At 38.6% G+C, this 23,207-nt stretch overlaps 1 protein-coding gene across 13 annotated transcripts in view; it reads right to left on the bottom strand.

Annotated features, from left to right (window-relative positions):
• The window catches only part of UNC79 (unc-79 subunit of NALCN channel complex), a 105,846-nt gene that overhangs the window by 69,923 nt on the left and 12,716 nt on the right, over positions 1–23,207 (bottom strand). For 9 of the 13 annotated variants that reach the window (XR_015288801.1, XR_015288802.1, XR_015288803.1 and 6 more), the window contains exons 4-18: positions 20,895–21,065; positions 17,910–18,002; positions 16,559–16,614; positions 15,807–15,936; positions 14,190–14,254; positions 12,296–12,384; positions 11,110–11,150; positions 9,846–9,874; positions 8,564–8,793; positions 8,078–8,249; positions 5,680–5,910; positions 3,912–4,102; positions 2,956–3,079; positions 1,556–1,696; positions 12–236 (exon numbers count right to left, since the gene is read on the bottom strand). Coding sequence is in view for 10 of the 13 variants with exons in the window: in XM_086895972.1 (XP_086752098.1) it covers positions 12–236; positions 1,556–1,696; positions 2,956–3,079; positions 3,912–4,102; positions 5,680–5,910; positions 8,078–8,249; positions 8,564–8,793; positions 9,846–9,874; positions 11,110–11,150; positions 12,296–12,384; positions 14,190–14,254; positions 15,807–15,936; positions 16,559–16,614; positions 17,910–18,002; positions 20,895–21,065 (1,988 nt within the window). In the remaining 3 variants the exon portion in view is untranslated. The remainder of the gene's footprint in view (positions 1–11; positions 237–1,555; positions 1,697–2,955; positions 3,080–3,911; positions 4,103–5,679; positions 5,911–8,077; positions 8,250–8,563; positions 8,794–9,845; positions 9,875–11,109; positions 11,151–12,295; positions 12,385–14,189; positions 14,255–15,806; positions 15,937–16,558; positions 16,615–17,909; positions 18,003–20,894; positions 21,066–23,207) is intronic. The other 4 variants (XM_086895978.1, XM_086895982.1, XM_086895979.1 and 1 more) reach the window with 1 other exon arrangement.

Here is a 23,207-nt window from a genome sequence, read left to right as displayed (position 1 = left end):
TCTGCAAGTACCTGCTTCAGGATTAGATCAAACATCAGAATGAAGCAATTAAGATTCATTTCCTCATCTTCACACTCAAAATCAATTGCTTTCCCACTAGGATGTCCAAAATTCTTGAAAGGGCTGTGAAAAGGACTACTACGTATTGGACTCCGAAATGGGCTCTGGAAGGGGCTTGGGAAAGGACTCAACATGTTGTGCTGAACTCTGCGCCCAGGGTCAGAAGCAACGCTTACCTGAAAACATAAAAAAATCAACATGTCCAAATGACTGTCAGACATTTAAGCAATCTCATTCTACATGAAAATGCCAAAAAAAGCAAGAACTCTGACAGGCTTGCCACTCCCTTCTGTAGCTTTTTTGCAAAATATACAGGTGTTCCTTAAAACCATTGAACAACAAGATACAATGGAAGGACAGGAACCATATTTTGCCCAGATGTATACATTCTCTTAAGCTAAGTGGTTGACATTCATTATGTTATTCCTACCAAGGAAAATTTCAACATCAAAAACCAAACTGAAAATTGGTACAGGCAGTCAAGCAGCCATCAGGCTACAACACTCTGCTCTACAGTGCATGGACACTGACTTTTATAGCAGGAGGTTAATAAAGGAGCCCACCTCAAGAGAACTTTCTTAACTAAGGCTTTACAGGTAGCTGGAAATGAACTAGACACAATGGCAATAAGCTATGTATGTCTGCACTGATTTATTCCCACACCACAGCAGGTCATCTAAAACACCCTGAGAGCTTCTAGACATTGCAGGGAGAGACACACTTAGATGACACATGAGGTCTGTTTTCAGGCCAGCTATGGTCTGAAAGACCAGACAGCAAATTTGCCCATTTCTTCTGCTTAGTTTAGAAGTAATCAAAGGCTAGGTGTGGCAGTGCTCTCTGCAGACCGACATCAGAAGACCAGCAGAACACATGTAAGGATTCATCAATTGCCTAGATGCTGTAGTTCCTTAAATCTAAAGAATCAGGTCTTTCAAGCAACCTCGTCCCTGAAGTTAGGTCACATCAGACCAATGTGCGTAGTCCCTACGGATTTGTACATGCTTTCTTCTAGACCATAAGCCTTTGACCTTTCTTCTAGACCATAAGCCTTTGACCTTTCTTCTAGACCATAAGACAAATTTAGATCAAATTTTGCATCTTTTGCATTTGAGACAAAAAACGCAGGGTACCAGAAATAAATTCTGCTCTCTCATCCTTTTAAAACATACCTGGGCTCACCAAATTCATACCAGAATACAAAAGTTGTTCTGGATGACCAGCTGTCCATTTTGTTCCTGACAGTTATTAATAGAAGATGCAAAGAATAAAAAGGGTTGGAAAAGATACCACATTCCTACCTGTAAAACTTTTACATTTTCATATGATAGAGTGATATTAACTGAAGTCATTCCAATGTTCTTTCATTTTCAAAATGTACAGTGTTTTCAATCAAATGTTGACATATTGAAAGTTGACTTTTTAATTCTTTATGAGAACTCTATTAGGAAGACTGTTATAAGCAAAAAAAATAAGCCAGATAAATAAAAGTTACCCTCCGAGCTGCAAGATTTCCTGCCAGTTCACTGACTCTTGATTTTCTTTGATTTGCTAATTCTTTTACAGAATTAACTCCATCAGAAAACATGCTGATTAGTAACTGAAGAGGAACAACAATGTCTAGTTCAGACAACACCTGAGGAAATACAATAAATAAGAAAGCATGAGTTTCAAGTTGGATCACAAACACCAGCTACTTTATATGCATTTTTGTAACACGATCCTCAGTTCAGCAAGTTCTGTGCATTGAATTTTGGGATTCAATGAGGTGACGTGAAAGCTTACATTTCTGTTAGAATCAGAGCAGGATAAAACAGGCACTTTCAAAATAGCTGTTGGCATCCACTTTGTGCACCTCGGGATCAGTTTTATGCACAAACACACAGGGATGTGAGGTTATTCCACAAAAATATTTCTGTAAAGCAGAAGTATTACCAATACTTTAATGAATAACTATTTATTTATTATTCATTAAAACTGAATTCCTTTTTTTATTCTAGGAATCTGGTCAGAATAGTAGCCTACAGGTGTCAACATAGTGACAGGATTCTTAATTGCACATCACTTAAAGAACATTCACAATCTATTACGCCATCAACACTCAGATAAATAGAAGCTCATTTGTACTTGTCATGAAGTGTTATTAATTCAAGAAAAATCTAAAAAAGTCATGCTCTATTTGAAAACTCTGTATACCTGAAAACTGAAATTACAGTCAGGTAAATTGGTCTTTGCAGAGGCTTAATTAAAATAACCCTCAGCAGAAAAGAAGCAATAATGAAAAGTAGAGGTATTATTCTGAGGTGCTATGGAAAATTTTATATCCTTTTTGAATTCATTGCCCTCAGCTGACATGATTATCCCTGTAGCTTTTAATATGAACACTGGGTGAATGCCAGCTTTGTGGGCAAATATAGCACAAAAAGGGCCAGAGTAGCAGAAAGCTTGGTGGGTACAGAGCTAGTCTAATCCAGCTCTTCATATGCAGGAACAACTACAGCTGTTTCTGGAGTCTGGAATTAATTTTGGAATCTACAGACCAATTTCTGTGGAGACAAAAAAGCATTGCTGTAAAAAAGTCAGCCAACTGAATGGCCCTAAAGACTCAACTGACAAAGGTTAAAGAAATTCCCTGGCTTCCATTTTTAAAGAACCACAAAATTGTTTAGGTTAGAAAAGATCCCCAAGATTACCGAGTTCAACCTTTGACTGACCTCCACTTTGTCAACTAGGTTATTGCTCGTGATGAGTTGGCAACACTCAGGATCTGTCTACAAACCATCCTCATATTGGAGCTAAGCAAAGGGCAGAAGGGGTGCATCCACTTTGGAAAAGCAGATTGTTTTTCAAAATTATCAGCTGTTTCAGCATGACTTGTCAAGCGAGGACACTTACATGCAGCCAGAGCAACGCCTGCTCTTGCACAGATGATGGATACCCTGTGAATCGACAGCTAATAAAGCCAAACATCTCCTCCAAGGAGAAAGGGAGAGGACAAAGCTCAGTGTCGAACATTTTGCTGAAAAATAAAACAAAAATGTAGCACCACTGAGTTAGCATGACATACACTGTGTGAGATAGAACAGAAAACTGGCAGAAAGCTCATCTTACTTGCAGCCTTACCTTCCACGGGAGCTGAGCTAGGCTGCTGATACCACCTGTCCTGACTATACAAGGCCATCTCTGAATTTGGTGATACAACTTAAGAATTGACATCACATATGTCCAGTTTCATTTCATAGCAGCATCTTTTCCAACATCCAATGCAAATTGGAAAATTTCTCAATTCACTAGTCCATTATTCCATGTTTGCACTAAAAAAATTTACACCAATATCTACAAATATGAACTTACAGTTTCAGAGCCCTGTCATCAGTTAAAAGGTAATGTGAAGTTTTACCATCAAAGTCATAAATCACACATATAATTATGACTCCGTCACCATTCCTATTCTGGTGTTTCCTTTGCTCAATAGGGAAAGATATTAGCTAAACAAATACATCAATGCCACTTCTACTAATCCCCACCATTTCTCATCAACTGGACAGGAGGAGAAAGATGGTCCTTCCAACATGCTGCAGGAAGCACACTAAAAATGTGCCTTGCTCACACCAAAAAAGCATCCATGCAGCTGACTCTTGATACAAAGATACCAGGAGCAATAAAAAAAAGCTTTCCCAAAGCTTAAATCCTTTATACTAAACATAAGATATAAAAACAAATCCAAAGCATTCATTCACAGCTCTCTATTGCCCACATAGGTGTTTTAATTAGTTGTCACCATCTTACAATACTAAAATCCTCAAAAAACATATGCAAAACCAGAATGATTCCAACACATGCCTACATACCTCAGCACTTCCCGAAACTCTTTCAGTTGGTTATCGGGCACTTCCGTCCTTATAGCTTCCAACCATTCTGGCATGATACACTCCCACACTGACTGGTTTATCACGTTGTATGGAATCAAGCAAAGGATTCGATTCAGCCCTTCTTTTAATTGGGTTACAGCACTACATGATTTGTCCCAGTATCCACCAACCTGTGGGTATTTACAAAAATTATACTGATGAACAGGATTTCTAGTCCCCGTAACTTGCTCAGTAACACAAATTTGCTCAGCTGGGAAATTTATGGAGGTGATCACTAATACCTTCAAGGCAGAATTTAGAATTCAGCCATAGAGTTGCATTGGTTTTTCCTCTTTCATTTGTCTGACAGGACACAAAAGCATTGTTCAAGACTTAAATGAAGTTTGCTCACTTTCAGGCCATGATTGAGTGTATTATTATTATTTACAGTTCTCAAAAAAGCATGGATTTACTTGGTGAAACTTGCATCAATTTTTTGCTCTGAGCAACTTGCTACAGTGCTGGGTCTTTATTTTGAAAAGCACCTGTACAAGGTGTTCTTTCATGGGTGCTTGTTTAGGGTTTTTTTGAAGAAAGGTTCTAAGTGTTGGAAGCAAAAAAATATGCTTCTAAGTACATAAGTAATTGGCATACAGAGATTAATTACTCTAACTGACCTCAGCTCACATCTGCTGTTCCTGACTAATGGCCCTAGAGATGCCTGCTGTTTTGGCAGCAATAACTGGTAATCTCGGCCAGCAAACTATTTTTCCTTCATTCATCACAGTCAATTTCACGGCTATTTGTCTTCATGTTCCAGTGAAGCCTTGCAAATCTGGCAAGTTTTTGGTCTAGTCTTACGTATTGCAGTAGGAGGTAACAAAACTCAAAAGAGGGGTTGGATCCAATTAAAAAATCTGTAAGAAATTACAGCATGAGGTTCAGTCCCTCCTTTCCCCCTTAACCTCAAAGCCATGGCCTCTTTTGTTCAGTTTCTAACACTCGAAGCATCCATCCACCTCTCAAATTGCTTCAGCTGACCTCTGACCTTCCCACAGCCAGGTGTACCTTACAGCAACAGTTCAGAGTAAAACACACATCTGTGCTGGTCTGCACAAGTACAGCAAATCATTATGTCATGAAAAACCCATGGATGTACAGTTCATGTCTGATGATGTAATACATCACATGAGGTCTTTATAGCCCTTCCAAGTCCAGCCACTTAATTTTAGGAAACAAGCCCAACACGTCCTCTGGACATTTTACATGAGAGGCTCAGAAAAAGAGAGTCTTACAAAAACATGACTATGTGGTGAGTTCTGCCTCATAATTAACGGACAGAAAGAACGACTTTTTCTAGAAGAGGTTGCATCAATGGTTGCACTTAGGCACCCTGAATAACCTTCCAGGTAAATCTCTCCATCAGCAACAAGCAAACCATGTCAGACTGGATCTTAATTGATCCTTTTAGCAAAGACAGGTTTGGGTACTTCAGCAGTATAATGAAAATGTGCAGCTATCAGAAATGTTCAGGATGTTTCAATACCTATAATATTCTTCCAACCTGCCTTCACATTAGTGTAAATAATGCCTACTTTCTAACACAGTAAAACTAAAAATGCTATAAAGAGGAAAAATTCCCAAACTCCACTGCTCCCTCTACCACTGAGATTTCTTTGTCTTGTCAGAGCTGGGAAAGAAAAGGTAATTTTACTTAAGACTTAATCTCTGTAGCAAATAAGGGAGCCTTCAGATAAATCGTCCTTACCCTGGCAAACTCCATTGGCTTAGGAAGGAGACACATAACCATGACATCAAACCGGACATCACAAACTGTCTTCAACCACTTAGTAACAAACTGGGGCTTCAGCTTTTCAACCAGGCTACCAACTTCATCATCCATCATGTAAGCTGTAGAGTGAAACCACTGGAACACCATGCTAACCAGCCTTGCTAAACTTTCTGTGGGTGTATTCTCACTGGGAGTGCAAAGGCTCACCTGGAAGAGAAGAAACACAAACCAACAAACCAACTTTCATTTCTAGAACTAAAGGTGGGAACTTCTTGTCTACTATATTTTGCATATTCCCAGAGATATGAGGATGCAGATTACATAGGAGACAAATGAGACAATCAGTTTTAAGCAGAGGTTGGTACAAGCCAATTGACAAAATATTTCATAACCAGAAAATAACAATAAAAGGTACAAAAACCCAGGCACTGCATTTTTTTGTTTACTTTCAACACTGAAAAAATCAATATAAAGTGCTTTGACAGATTTCTTGGTTTGAATTTTAAAATTACTTTTAATTTCACAAGGTACTGTAATACCTAGTAAAATAAATTATATACATACACACACATATATAAAATATACCAGATAAAAAGACAAGTCAGATCAAGAACAGCACAAATTCTGAAAGAAAATGCCCACCTAATGTAATAAGTGATCTTTACAATAATCTTCCAGTCTTGATTTTTTTTTTTTCCCTCATTTGGGGCACGAATATGAGTTTTAAGTCCTCAGAAATTCCCACATAATGATAAACACTCTTCTCCCCTTCTCCAAACTCTCTAAAATAATACCTGGACTGTAAAGCTGTCACAAAGCCTGAGACCAAGTTTCTACCCCAGTTCACAGGCCAGCACACTGCTGAGCCCTTAATTACCTGATGTTTGAGCTCTTGGTATCCTCTGGGGACAGGAGACAAAGTTTCAAGTCAGGCTGCTGCACTGAACGCAAAGAATGGATGACAGGAGAATTGAGAAGCTCCTTTAACCTATCAGCTATTGGTTGTCAATTCCTAGTGAAAGCTGCACTCTCAGCACTTGGAAACCTGAAACCGGTGACCAGAACCTCGCAGCAAGTGAACAACGGAGAAATGTTCATGTCATATCTGGAGAAAGACATGGCAGCTCTCCTTCCCAGAGAAACCAGAATCCATTTAACCAATGTTTTTCCTCCGTTATTTTTCTTGAGATGAGGCACCTATTAACCCTCCTGCCAATTCAAAGTACAGTCTTCTACCTTATTGCAGGTTGGAGTTAAGATGTTTGCTTCCTTGTGCTTGGCTCAGTTGAGCATTAGCTCAAAGGCACTATCAGCAGCCCTTTTAGTAGGAACTCTTGGCCCCATCCAGTTTCTGCATGAAAGATAGTCATTTTACAAAGGAAAACAGCAACCTAAGATTTCTCACAACCTGTGTGGTCATCTCTGTCAATACCCACTACAGAGAGATCAAGAGATTTTCCAAGAATAGAATGGAGACAGTGAGTTCTTCCTCCCTACCGCAGACAGGTACACTTTGAATGTCAGGGATGAGGCATGGGCAGTGAAACATAACCTGTTCCGTTTGCACCTCAATTCTACTTCATAAAACATTATTTGATACAGAATAGATGCACATGGTGCAGTTAAAAAAAATTAAAGTAATAGATGTCTTTAATTCTATAACAGCATTTAACAACAAAACTCACAAGATGTCAGAATATAAAGTTTATTCACGTAGTCCCTTGAAACTGCAGAGCAGCTTTTTCAGCACTATGAAATTCCACAACCTACCACCCTATCATCCAGAAATCATGTCTCTGTTTAGATAATGGATGACAGGTCTGGCTATTTGCCCACCTTTCACTGGGTGACTGACTAGAGAGCCGAAGAAAGAGAATTCTCCTTAAGGAGAACTACAGAATACAGTTTCTGAGGATCTATCAGGCTGCAGTGTGGCCTGCTGAGGAACTAGCCAGCAGCAGTCCTGCTGTTTTGGAATGATCTCTGGTAGCTACTGTGGGGGTACAACTTCCAGAAAGTGATGTTGAAAGCAGGAAGGTGAAATTTTTAGGGGCCTGCCTTTTAAAGTTAAAATAATGGCACTCACCAGGGGGCACTTGTGAACAGAGGCTGATATAAGAATTCAATTAAAACACTGAGAGTGAATAATTCTGTTATATACTTTGTAGCAGATTCAGAGCCAGGCAGCAGCTCCACCCAAACTAGTTATGAAATCTCCAAGTCTGACAGCTTCACAGGACAAATTTTTGCATACAAATCAGAGTAAGTCTCCAACTAAAGCCAAGAAGCAGGGGGAAAAAAATAAAAAGAGGTAAAACTGAGCTCAGAAAGTAGAGGCAAACGAAGAAGAGAGATAAAAGCAAAAACTTCTTACCAAGAACCATATTCCAAACTGGCTCAGGAGGCGTTGGTCATGCTTGTCATCATCTTTATTATCAAAGTCTGTGTTGTCCAGGGAGTGATGGGAAGAGGAGAGGCCCATCTGTCTCCTTTTGTTGAGTTCATGTTCCCTCTGCTCTGCATGAAACTCTGCTTCCTTCAGCAAGCTATAAAACAAGTTTGTGGTCAATGAACGCACCTTTCCTGCAGTGGATACAGGTATCTCATCAAGAGTAACTAGATGTTAAGCCATATGATGTCACCACTTTCCTGAAACAAAACATCAAATCCTAAGATTCCAGGCTGACTTCCTCATCAGGCCAACACTCACACCTGAGCCATTCAGCAGCAGAAGTTCAGTGTCTGCTCTCAGATTATCCTGATGAAACTAAAATCCACCTGCACAAGATCCGCAGGCGATATTTACATGAAAGCCCGATCCCGCTTCCCGCATCGCTGGCTCGCCAGCTGCCTTTATTACCTGATGACAGCTTCCACGGTGCACACGAGCTCCTCCGCCCCGCACTCGCGGGTGTTGATGGGGGGAGGCGAGGTCTGGTACAGGTGTGTTTCTGCGGCCGCCCCCACCTCGCTGCTGTGGTGGTTGGAGTGGCACCTCTTGCAGTAGCGCACGGGCCTGTTGCCATGGCGGCCGCAGCAGCCCGCAGAGAAACACGTCACCACTGCTCTTCTGACGTGGGAGCTGCAGTTCTGGAAAATAAAAAATTCTGGTTTATCAGGCCACAGGTATCAGGCAGTGGAACCGACAACAGGGATGAGAGTCCGCACTAGGGAGCTGGCTCAAGTGTCTGCAATTTCCAAAATCACTCTGTGTAAGTGCACTGTGTGCAACCTCCTGATGCCAAACATCACTGACCTTCCAGAAAGATAAGCTCAGGACTAAATGCTGAGCCTGGACTTAAATGTCAGTGTTGCTTCTCTTCTAAAACACCAACCTGACATTTAAGTCATCAACCTCAACCTCCTGACTTGGAGCAATCTCTAAATTTTATAGTAGTTCTCTTAACACCTGCTTATGCTTCAGAAGGTCTTTTTTAACTTACAGGTAGCAACAGGTAGATCCTTAGGAGTGCAAAAAAATGGTGCCACACTTAATGCTATGTAAGGATCTGCCTTATCATAGCAAATTGTGCAAGCCTTTGAAATAAGCACCTGAAATTTCTGCCACCTAGTAATCCAGCCCAACAGAAAAGCTTTCTCTACCATGAGAACCAGAGTATGTTATACACAGTATTCCTTGCTATTAAAGTCCTATTAAAACACATCAGCTGGTATGTACTGCAAGCAGATTCTTTTTGTCAGCAATCTTTTTAGAGCCAAGCACTGAAGCTTTTCAGTCCATGTATTTTTAAAAATACACATTTTACAGTATGATTTTTGCCTAATTTAGGATTAATCCAAGACTTCAAGCAGATGAGAAGATATATAAACAGTCAGATTTAAAAGTCATCTCTTGTTCTATCCTCTTCGTAAGCAGAGTTATAGAGAATAGAGTTCAGCTGCATAATTGGACTACTTTACTAATTGCCACTTAAACTAAAACCTACAACTCAAATCAACATTGTCAATTTTAACAAAAAGAAACCTGCTGCTGCTGAATCATTTCCATCCACCAATAAATGCATTCATGGATAAATTGTGAAATTTTGGAATGGCACAAAGAAGAACGCACCACACAGTAATGGAATGACATTACACACAACATCAAATCATGCCCCATCACACAAATGGCTGAATCTTACCTTCTTCTGACATATAGCAGAAATTTCAGCTGTAAGGGGAAGGCATACAAAACATGAACACAAAGTGATGATCTTTCTGCTTTACTACGGTAGCCATGGGAAAATGGACATCCTGCGAGGAAATCTCTGGGCTAAACTTGTGTTTCCAGACACTACTGAAAACCCTAAGCCTGTGTAAGTTAGGACACTGTACACCTCAGCCTATGACTATTTCTGTTTGAAATGCAATAACAGCATTGGTGCATTAAGGGTGGTGTGCTCTGCAACCCATCCACCTTTTGCTTACGCTTCTGCCTCACAGACAGACAGACCTGTAAAAGTGCACCTTGTACACACACCTGTGGCTTGCTGTAGGAGACATGGCTCAGGTGGGCCTACACTGATTATGAAAGCTCTTGGCATAAAAGAGTAGTGAATATGGATGAACAATGTAGAAGCAGGCACTTTGTCTTTGGACCGTAATTTCAGAGTGAAATGTTTGCAGATTCAACCTGTAAGCAGTAGCTATTTGATCTGTTGCCCTGGCAACATATGATTCAGTAAGTTTAAGTGGCTGATTAAAAAGAAGTGCTTCCCTTAAGTAAATAAAGCATTCTTAATCTGGATAACATTTCAACTAAAAGCAGACAGCAAAAAAAATCTCAACTGCTTAAGAATTTTCGGTTTGCAAAGCAAAGAGAGAGACAGTGTCTTCATTCTGGAAGGGTTTTTAGACAATATGTTAATTAGCCTGTCAACATGCTTTGTCTGCATTCTAGTAGATAACAAAATATCAGGTTTTCTCACACTAGCCAAAGGACAATGATTGGATCAATGACTGGACCATTGAAAAATGTTTTATGTCCTTTTGTGATATCCTCTGCAGTCTCGTGTTAGAAATTTCTGGCAGCTTTTAGAGCTTTCAAATCAGACCCAGGTTACTGAAAGAACTAGCCCCATTTTTTGGACAGCACTATGGGACACAAATACTTTTTAAAAATTTGGCTCCAATTGTGACTGCTTCAAGATTTGAAAATCTGTTCAGTTGTCTCTGTTTCCTCACATATAGAGTTGCATAGTACTTCAGACAGAGGATTAGTCAGTTCTTCATAGTACTTTAAGGACATTAGGCAGCATTAAGTACAAACTACTTTGAAATTAAATAAATTTTAAAAAACCACTATTGAACAGAATGCAGCAGTTCAAGTAATACAGTATAGAGAAATATCAACATAGCTTTGTACAGTTATGGTTAGTTTGTACCTACCCTTAAAAGACCTCTTACCTTGTGGCAGAAGAACATCAATCAACCATTCACTGTGATCCCTGTAAAAATATATATATAATTAGCTTTCTTTTTATACATATATATATGCATATGTATACACAGATTTATTTTTGCACAGAGGAAATGTAGATAAATCAATGTGGTACGAAAATCATTATTTTGAAGCTGCTTTTTTTCAAATGTAGTTTTATAAATTGCAGACTGGTTTATATTACATCTCTTTGTTGTGCCATTTTACTGTAAATTACTACTTTGATGATGTTGGTCACCATGTTCAAGGCTTTCAAAAATTACTTTCGAGATCTAAATTTATCAGATTAAAAGAGAGTGTGCTCTGAAAATTTGACAGCTAAGAAATTATAGTGAAGAATACCAGTACTGTTTTCTGTGAGTGTCCTTAGAAGCTATCCTACCAAATTCAATTACTTTCTCCTGCAGCTTTAACTCAGTGATGACTTAAAAACCTAAGATGAGATGCAATTGCTTTCCCCACAGCCAGTGTGATTTAAAGTTGTCTTAAACTGAGGAAAAGAACACTCCTTTAGGTTCTGAACTACCTGTAACCTTGTTCATTTGAAGTAACAACTGGCACTGACTTTAAGTATTAGTACATTTTGTATACTAATGCAAACCAAAGTAGTAATTTAAAGGTAAAAAAGACAACCAAAAATGAAAACAAAGTGAGGCTATTTTATCTCAGGGTATACTCCTTCCAAATACTGGCCAATCCTGGATCAATTTCTTTGATGTCTGCTGCTTCATGGTATATCTTACAGACTACTCTGAAATACATGTTACAAAACATCAGTGAAAGCTCTGTAAAAGAACTTTCACTGTAACGTTCTGTTTTAAATGACAACTAATGGATGAGGACAAAAAATGTTTCATAAGCACAAGCTGGTTCATTAATGAGGTTTCCCTACCATAGTCAATGCATCCCACAGTATCTGTTCTTTCAGAGATCTCAAATTAAAATCTCTATTTAAGGTAGGTGCAAATGCTGATCATGTGGGGTAAGTATCTGTAATCCTTATTCATATTGAGTGGCAGCTTGCTCCATATATTTCAACAGGTTTACCTATATGAATTATACGCTAATCATACTGCAAAAAAGCTAAACTCCAGGGTTCTGAACTCTGGAATCTGAAAGTATTTATAATTTTCCAGCTCTTGGTTTACCTACCCTGCAATTCTTTGGCTGCATTCTTCACAAAGATATAGGGGAGGTGGCTTATCACCCAAAGCCACAGACAGGGATGGGTCAATGCACATCTGAAACATGGAGAAGGAAAAGGATGAACATCTCTGTTCATTGAAGCTTGCTAAAAAAGTTCAACATGTTAATGCTGGGACATAAAATATAACACAACTTTGATATGTATTAAGAGCATTTAGTATTCTGAAAGAAAATACTCAGCATGTGGTGTACAAGATCTCAAACTACTTCTAACAAAGACAGGGATGTGAGAGCCTGTAAAAAAATAGGACATATTTCAGTGCCAGTATTATTGCTTTCTGAAAGACGAGTATGTTTTTTTATATACTCACATCACATATTCACTATACACTGCTACCTTTTTTTCCCCAAAGAGTTAGCACTTAGAGGATCCATTGTTTAGGACAAGGTAATGGAAAGGTCTAGATTCTTCTCTCTCAAAAATGCCTCTTCCAGCAAAATCTCGTTTTCAGTCATCACAGCTTTTAAGTATAGCACACAAGTGCAGTGACAGAACAAAGACTCACAGTTCCCTTGGCAACACGGGTCCAGACTTTGTCTTGCATTAGCTTTTATCTTTTCACATAAGTCAATTACAGAAAACAGTGACAGTTAACAGCCAGTTCCATACACATTTGTTCAAATGTTTTGTACTACTAAGGAAACACTCAGAAGCAGTATGCATATCTTAACCACTCTGATCAAAATGTTTCTTACTCCATTAGAGTGCAAGACTTTATAAATAAAGACAAATATCTCCTTGAATAGTTCACATCTTTGTCAACCAAATCATTTATTCAGGACAAAACAGGCTGCATTTTTCTGAGTGATAACTGATCAAAACTGGTTCTGTCAAAATTAGGCTAACAGATTACTCAAAAATATTCAGGTATTTAATCTGAAAAGCTTGGAACTGTATACTTTTTAAATATTTTGCTCTATTTTGTTATTAGCCTGAATCTAGTGAGATTCTAGTATTCACAACATGAAGGAACACCTTTCAGCATTTTTCCTGTGAGAGAGGAATCATTGAGAATGATTGGAGTGCGCAGAAGGTGGTCCCTCCCTTGCAGGACTTTTGAGGTAAGTGTCATCATCATGTCCTATCACAGCCTGTGGAAAAGGCTCACTGAAGAACTGCCTGACTAAAGAAATTGTATTAGTATACAAATTGATGCCAGGAAAATTTGCTGTACCTAGATATATAACTAGATACAAATTAATTAATCAGTACACCTAACTGTAGTATGCTCTGGACTTGGTTTGCTGTTCCTGCCTCTATCAAATTGTTCTGTGAGCCTGGTCAAACCTTTTTCATTTTTACTATGCATGTAAACAGTAAAGATAAAATTTACCTCCCTCAAAGAGGGCTGCAGAAAAAGTAAGGAAAGCTTTATTGCTATTTGCTTTAGGACACATTCCAAGCAAAGGATCATAACCAGAGTAGGAGCACTGTATGAGCTAAACCAAGATACCAAGGTGAACGTATGCCTACATAACTGAAATAATGTTTCCTGTATGCAGTAATATTTGTGCACATATTAATATACATGCATGTGTTCAGGAAAAAATTTACACGGATTTGCCAGGAGCCAGCTTAGAATTTTCCAAAGTGCTCTAAAACATCACCATGTTTAATTTCCAGACTTTTCGCAGAAGTTGCAGGAAAAACCTCATCTTGCTTTAGGCAGCTGAAGAACACATTCACAAAGGTGTGCCCCCCTTGGTCCCAACAGGCTTTGCTGCTCCCTTAGCACCTGCTTTTGGTCAGCTGCACACCACCACAGCACATGGCTGGGGTCGAAGCACAACCTCCCCCACCCCAGGCAGCTGGGTATGGCCCCTGAAGCAGCAGCAGTACCTTCACAGCTGGTTTGTTAATCGCGTTATGGCATTCAATGTGCTGGCAATGAATAGGATTCCAGGCTGCAAAACCAAAACATGGCTGATTAATAAATGAGAAGAGATATTTATCTTCTTTGTGCCTAGCGGTCTCAACTGAGAACAAGATCCTCTTGTACTAAGTACTCTACAAATAGAGTACGATATGTATAGAGTACAAATATGAGTACGATACAAATAGACATTCCTCAGGAAGCTTAATAATTACAATAAACAAACTTAAACATACAGGCCTCCTGACTTACTTACAATACAATTAAATGAACTGCAGATTCAGTAAGAAAATGGAAAAAGACAGAGATTCCTGTTGCTGACTCTTCTTGATCTCACCAGCATCTTGAAATAATTAACTATCCTTCCACTCCAGGACAAGATGGCAGGAATAGCTGAGTAAATTCAGTTACATTCCCAGGCAAAATCAAAACATGGCTATGACAAAAGAAAACTAGTCCAGTGACAGAAGGAGCTTTAGCTGTGTAATGACAAGAAGTAAACAACAAAAGGATGCTCAAATGGCATCACTTGGATGCTCTACAGGATGCCCCCAGGTCAAAATGCCATACAACTGCAGATAATACTCATCCCATGCTGGGATATATTAGCAAAAAACTTACTTATAAGGAAAAAAACCCCGTCTATCCAGTGCTAGTAACAGTTCAAAAAGAATACTATCATGATTTGCTTACAGACCTGCTTGCATGCAGAGCAGTACATAAAGAATTAATTTTATTTCTAAACAGTCAAGAAAACTTATCAACCCTTCAATGGAAGGCTTTAAAACAGATCAGTCAAACTTCTACCAGGAACATTCAGGCTGCACTTGAATTGGTCTAGGGGTCTTCTAAGGTCTCTTCCAACCCTTCATTTTCATAATTTAAAATGTCACATTCTGGTCCAGAAATTTTAAAAGTGAACAAAACATATGCCATAGGACAGAGATTATTTGAAACAAGTTGAGACAGACAAGCAGGAAAAGCAAGTCAGGAGTTGTTGCTGGACAGTCTTCCCTGTGGCAGCACTATTCCATCAGTATCTCTAGGGAGTCTGGCAGACTTTGTACCATCCACCTACTCCAGCTGCATTCCTGACTTTGTCTCCCATTTTCATCCTATAATCAACCTTGAGAATTTATCCATTATACTAACTGTGCGTGACATCACCTGACTTTTTTGACAGTAACAGCCAGATAAGAAGTCTTAGCAACAGCAGCAGTGTTAGCAGCTGGCACAATAAAAGCAACCAAAGCAATAATTGAAAGGAACAGAAACCAGAACTGTTGGGAGGCCCAGGCAGCAGCTTCACATACTATTTGTTACAAACACGATATTTATTTCTTCTCTTGTTCAGGTTTAGTTAATATTGTGAGTAAGACAACATATTTAAAAGCCACAATCTGAGTTTTAATTTTTCCTAACAGCGTTTGAAAATGCAGATAAATGGATATTGCATATTGTTATGAAAGTACAATATATCAAACAAAAAAGAAGTCAAAATACATCAAAGAACCATAGAAATGTGACTTTAAGACTTTTCATCATTTTTTTATTTTGGCCTATACAAAAACAGCTGCACTGACCTGTGTACTGCAGTCCTCTGTACTCACTGATTGCCCCAGGGGGTTTTAAATTGGGCCAGTAGTGAAATAGCATTTGTACTGCCGGAGGTTTAACTTGAGATGGTCCATAGGCTATGACATATAGCAAATCCTAAGGAAAAACAGGTACAGAATGTTTATTTTTTTAATGTAACAAACCACAATTCTTATTGTACTTCTGTTCAAAGATAGCTGAACACACAAAATTAATACATATCATGCCCTGTGAAACTTTCTTTGTGTATGCTCTTAGAGACAGGCTACGTGACCAACTTTGATGCTTCTGAGTTTGATCAGAGCATGCAACAGCAACCTCACACCCCACAGTGCACTAACAGAGCAAAATGAATTCTCTGTCTAGACATGGAGCAAAGAGGTGAGATACAGATAAATACTAGATTCAGAGCAGATTCAGACAACCATACTCACAAATAGTTCTTTTTAAAGTCCAGTCTCACATAAACTGAGAATCCTGCTCATTATTAAAACTTCCACTCATTGGAGCCACAACCACATAGTACTTGGGAAGCAGAGCTCTGTTCTCTAACACATGGAACTGCCTCTGTAAACTAAAAATTAGAGGGACCTTCCTCTCCATAATCCAGAGGGAGGATTGGATATAAAGATCATTTACAACTTCTTGGCATACAGTCAGTTCAATTTTCAAGCCATCTGGTTTTTATTACTACCCATGCACAGTCACTTTCACAAAGTATATATGATCATAAACTTACTTTCCATACTTCTTGCTTATATTTCATGAGGCATTCCAACAATTGGCAGTGATACACTGAGAGAGAAAAGACAGTATAGACTTAATACAGACATGGAAGCTCAGGTTACAGAAGTGATGTAATCAGCTGATTGGCTTTGCTTTGTCCATCCAAAACTCTATGACTCTTTCAAATATTTTTTATTTTAAAGGGCTTGCTAAAGAATCAATGCTCTGAAAGTCATCACAAAATATAAGAAACTGAATATTAGTAACTTCTTTCTGGCAAGAAATGCAGGAAGATGACTACTATGAGGGTACAGCTTTTTGCACAGCAGTGGAAATCATTTTCAAACACATGTAGTTGAAAAATACCTGCTGATTCACTAAAACTTTGTCCCTCTGTCACAATGTAAATGGGAATCTTGTCATTCATTCTGAGGCAGCAACAGAAGTCGCATGTAACAATATATTATTCCAATATATACCAAAGGCTATAGGAGCCACTCTGTATCAAACAAACATGAGAGCCAAGTGAACTACTTTACATGTTTGACTTCCCAAAAACCACAGGGCAACATTTTTCTCTGATGGTCTGAACACAGAAATCACAAAAAACAAAGACAGGACATTTAATGAAAAAACCTGACTTCTGCAAGCAGCTTTTAAAAATGGTGTTCTGCTTTTATTTACCCGTGTGAGGCGTGTTAGGATTATGTGACACTCCTCACACAAGGCAGTGTGAGGTTCCTCCACACACACACACACACCATCTACCCATCCACATAAGACAGGAGATAGTTGACAGCTAACAATCATGCAATGTAAGAGCTCACTGGGGTTAAATATTGTTTTGATTTGGTTATGTGGTCCCAATGGTTTAACAGGGCCTGCATCACTGTTGTTAGATACTCATAATTGCATTTAATTTCATTATATTTCCATTAAGCCTGCAGCCAGCATTACCTGTCTTCTTTAGAAGGATAGTACCACTTGTGAATTCAGTGATATTTGAATCATAATATAAGACAGTTACTATGAATTTCTGTAGACAAGGTAAATGGTATTTCTCTCCAACACCAAATTATATATATCAACACTATATTCTCATGTCAAACATGAGTAGATCAGAGTCTCCAATCATGGGCCAAATCACATTTCTTCATCACAAAGAGATCTCTTATCTACATAATGATTATTTCCGGCATGATGTTCAGAAATCTCAGTTTTGACTACAGTAAATAATTTTTCATCCTCTGCTGGACAATGACACAGTTTTATCCCATAATGAAAACTCTTCTGATTGCATTTGACAATACTTCCTGACTGATGGTTTCAGAATGAATGATACTGTGTTGCATGTTCACACATACCTGGGTTTGATGTGTACTGCATTGCAATCATCAGCATTGATGATGCGGACAGATTGACATGTGCTGGGACACCTTCTCGTTTTGAAGATCCCACTTAAAAGAGAGGAAAAAATAAGTAAGTTTTCTATTATAATAGGAAAATCAAGTGACAATAGCATGTAACTGATTTCAATTCATGCAGATAAAATTCCTAAGGTGCCATGTCATGAAAAAAAAAAAAAAAACCAACAAAAAAAAACACAAAAAACAAAAAACAAACAGAAACCAAGAAACAGAAATTAAAATAAATCTAAAAAACTAGAAACACTGTATTGGGGGGTGAAACACCTTTTCTGGTGGAAGAGAAAGATGGCTAGGTATTGATCCACAGAGCACGCACCTGATTTCCCAGATCAGAGTGACTTCATCCCTAAAACTGCATCAACCAGTTGCCTTCTCAAGTTCTCTCCTTCAGAACCCACAGACCGGTCAAAACAACATCACTTGTACAGCCAAGTGCATGCAGGCCTCGGATTTTAGGAAGGGTAATGAGGAAGTGGAGGGTAAGGAGCCAGGAACAAATGGAAAGCCTGCTGTTGAGGCGTGCCCAGGAAGGGTTGGGGTTGGTGATAGCTGCTGGGGTACGCACCGATTTCTTCTCAGGGAGCATCTGCTAAGAGCTCAAGTTACAGCTACATACCAGAAACATCAGTCCCACTGTTATGTGAACTGTGCTGAGAAAATGATGAACAGCAGCACTGAGTATCTTTTACCTCACACAGAAAGTGGCTGCAGTTCCTCCCGGTCTCCCATGAAGTGGGTTACATTAAGTGGTATATATTTGGACAAACCCTGCAGAACTTTTATATGGCAACATGGCTTTGAAGGCAAGCTCCTACACAGAGATGTCACAAGTATCTTCCCACCCTCACAGCACTTGCCCAAGCCAGGCTGCCAGGACCCAAATACCAAGCATTTGGGATAGAAGCACGGAACTGCAGCTCCAAGCTCAGTGAGCTGTTTTCATCCCTCCCATCTGGCTCTCCAACTGCTTAGACAATCTCTTGCATCCTCCCTTTTGGTTTGAATGAGAACTAAATGCTAAGGGAAGGAAAGGTTCTGCACTTGCCTTCCAAAGAAGCATATAATTCCCAGCAGAGAAAGACAAGGAGACTAATTAAAAGAACACTCAAATAGAAACAAAGGAGGGAAGAGAAAATGGAGAATTTCTCCCTGTTCTCCACATGACCCAACATTACTATGGCTCTCTTCACTGCACTTCATTCATTTATTTTTGAATATTATCCACACAAATACATGACCCAAATTATTACAGAAAGGTGTATTTTTATGGATTTAAATTGAAAAATACTTGGCAGCTCTAACTGGGCAATTAAACACAGCCATCGGCAAAAAAGTAGGACACAGTACTAGATTAGTAAATTTGAAAAGCACCAGACCTGTTTCATACAGGGATCTCACCGAAACTGATAGTGAAGAAAGCCAGCATGACAAATGCAAATGCAAAGGATGCAATCCCTGTCAAGGGCAGTTGGGGAACAGCATCTATTTAAGTAAACCAAGGATTTGACTCAACCAGCTATTCTGAGGTATAATTCTACAGATCTGAGGACAGACAGGGTAAGTCACCACCCTCAGCTGTTCTTTAACAGGTTACAGCAGTGGGAAAAGAAGTTGTTTAATGCAACATTCTGCTCCTAACCCAAAGAGTACCTATTGCACATACATATGAAATATATCTTAGCAATTTTGATTTGCACACTGCCATTAGATGTGTCAAAGTTAATAGAGAAAACATCATTACAATGTAATAAAAATTAATACTTTACATGGGAAAACCAAGGTCCAAGAGAGCTAGGGGACTTTTCCAAGATCAATGGCTGGTCAAATTAGAAAATACAGGTGATAAATTTGCATTAGATATTAATCTCAAAACACTGGACTATGCTTCTTTCAGCATCTTCTGCAGGCTTAAATGACATCACTCTTGATCTCTGTACAAAAGTTGATCATGTTTTTCCACAAAGATCAGGAATATAGAGGTAAGGAGGAGACATTCTCACAAAATCACAGAATGGTTGATGTTAAAAGGGACCTCTGGTGATCATCTGGGCCAATCCCTCTGCTCAAAGGAAGATAACTAGAGCAGGTACCCAGGGCAATTTGTGTTTCGAGCATCTGCTAGGATGAAGAATCTGCAACTGCTCTGGCAAATTGTTCCAGCGTTTGGTCACACACAGTAAAAGGCCTGTTGGTTAAAACTGACCTAATACTGACCCAAATAATTCTCTCTGCAGAAAATGGTTACATCTCTCATTACTGCTGAAGTCCTATCAAGCTTTTTGTCAGGTACATGGACAAACATTCAAAACACACCTAAAGATCCACACTGTGCAGGACTATGAAGTTAAGTAATCATGTGACATCTTCTCGGAGGGGAAGTAAAAAGAGGAAAAAAAGCAGGGACCATCAGATTCAGACCTAATTCTTAGGGACAGGAGGCATCACAGGCACAGCTATTTAGTGCAGAACTTAGAGGGAAAGTGCCAAGAAGACAGAGAGGGAGAAAATCAGAAATTTACCACAACAATGTCACATTGAGAAAAATCATATTTGTACATCCAGATATAGTCCAGATGCAAAAATATGCATGTTGCTATTGCAGCTATTATTTCAGGAGCAGTTTGCCCATTGATTTAGTATTCAAAACTCCCACTGCTGGCACTGAAAGTTCTGTGAGTCTGAAAACAGTGATTTTTTAAATAAACATCATACTTTAAATGAAGGAAGAATTCACACAAAAACACAGCATAATAAATAAACAAAAATTATAGAGCTATTTCCTTTTGAAAAATAGTCACATGAAATTATTTTATGTAAGTAGATTGATATTCCATTACAATTCCATGATAGACTAAATTTTGACTTGTACAATCTGATTCTATTACATGCCAAGAAAACAATGCTAGAATGAGTTCTACTTACATATAGCCATAGGCAGAAAAGATGTGCTGAGATACTCTATGATATCCTTGTGCAGAAATGGAGGAAAGGTAGCTAATGTTGAAATCATTGTATAGGGTAAAGTACTCAAAATATCATCACTGAGAAAAGGGAGTAAGCATGTAGTAGTGTAAAAAATTGATTGCCCAAGATCTGTTGAATAAAATGAAAGAAATACAGAATCATTACAATGAAAACGTAATTATCACTATATACTTTCTTGTTTGCAAAACTAAAAAATAAACTATATTTAAATTCCAGTTTTCCTCTCAAAGTAATTTGGGAAGATAATCACTGCAGACAAGTGAGTTCACCCTCAATTTTTAAGTCCCTCCTAAAGGGAAACAGGGAACACTACTCCAAAGAGTCTGGGGGGGGTGGGGAATATGAAAGCTACAGCCTATAAAATAATCAATTAAAATCAATACTGATTTTAATCATATAGTAATAAATGTAGAATGGCTTGAATTTAAGCAGAGATGTTACTAGAATCAGAATTTGAAATGCACATTGTATTGAAGGCCAGGTTTTGCAAAAAGCATTCTAGTCTTTATCAGTCATATTAATATAAGAATTTTATCTTAATTACCCTCAAGAGTTCTGCAAAGCACCTCACATATACTGACTACAGGAAGAGTCACTGTATTTTTCAAATCACATGTGATTAAACTACAGATCTTGATTTCCAGGGAAACCGTTGAGGCCAGAAGTGGCCAGAGCTTAAAAGGATAGGAATATTTATCAAGATTTTCTATATCTATGTAAATAAATCATATTGTAACTCTTTGGAAAGGATACTTAATAACTGTGCAACATTTTAAGATCCAAAGGGAAAGCATAGTTTATTGCGCATCTGGGCACTGTGGAATAATCTTTATACTCTCTCCCAAATGAGAAAGTGGTGCCCATAACCCTCTGAGGAAGGTTGCAGCATTCAATGAATCCTGAGTATGAACCTGTACAATTATCCAAAGACATCAGAAGGCCTTCCTTCTGCGTTTGTTAATTATTCCTTAAGTGCATTACAGCCTTAAGTATGCCACACAGGCCTTCAGTCTCACCTGCACAACTGATGTGACTCAAAACTGTCTCTGTAAAGCACAGAGAGATCTGTAGCTCTAAACACCCTGGGACACAGCAAAAATTAAAACTGGCACTCCATTTCAGTGGTTCTGGCCAGCCTTCTATGCAAGAGTAACCAGACCCTCAATGCTACGGAGTGCTTCTCTCTTGCAATACACACTCACCAGCTAAACACAGACTTCTACAACCTGATCAGGCCAAAGCTCGTTGTGCAAGGATTGCCTTGCACAGCAGCTGTACTTACCCAAACAACATGGATTGTTCTGATAAAAAAAATAATCTTTCTTTTAATCAGTTACTAAGCTGAGGAAGAAATAAATAACAAGTTGTATCGCAAATTTTAATTCTCCGCACACAAAACCATTCAAAACCACACAAAATAGCGAGCTCCCCTTGCCCCAGGCATGAGTCAACCAAATAATTCCTGGCACATGTTTATCTAAAATGTTCATAAAACCTGCAAGGCAGTCCTCTCCTGTCATTTCATCCCAATGCTTAATCATCTGCATCATATAATTATTTTTTAATTAAAAAAAATCCATTGCTGCTATTTAAGTGTATAACTTCTTATCATGATCAACTATAACCACAAATAGATTGGTTTATTTTAAATCTCTCACAGCAACCTTTACATATTTTCATATGATAATCACATCTCCCTTCCATTTTTCTCTAAGCTACATAAACCAATTTTTTTCTGGTTTTCTCTCATTGTTCACATTTTCTAGACCTCATATAATTCTTGTTTTTTTCCTGGACTCTGGACAAATAGCACATGTTTTTCTTGAAGCTAGATGGACAAATCTGAAAATTTTACTCCAGCTGAGGCTTTGCTAGGGCTGTTAGAATATTAAACATAATGCTTCGGGTGTCCCATACATAAAAAAAATGTTTGCACATGGCTAAAATAATATTTATTGTTAGTGACTTATGGTCTTCTCTGATCTACTGTTAACACACAGAGCTCTCTGCAGTACAGCTTCCAAGCTAGTATTGCCTCTATTTCCTTTAATTTCTCTATTAAGCATAGTATTTTACATTTCTCTGTTGGAGATTCCTCAAAACAGAATGCAGCTTGCCACAATTACTTGAGCTGCATATCTTTCACATAAAGCACATGCTAGCAACCATCTTGTAACACTTGCAAATCCAAATTCTATCACCTAAGTAAAAAAATTAAAATATTTAGTAACACTAGACCTAGCACAGACT

Source organism: Cyanistes caeruleus, chromosome 6 (assembly GCF_971803275.1).
Source record: "Cyanistes caeruleus chromosome 6, bCyaCae1.hap1.1, whole genome shotgun sequence".
Taxonomy (NCBI): domain Eukaryota; kingdom Metazoa; phylum Chordata; class Aves; order Passeriformes; family Paridae; genus Cyanistes; species Cyanistes caeruleus.
This window is presented reverse-complemented; position numbering and strand designations above follow the sequence as displayed.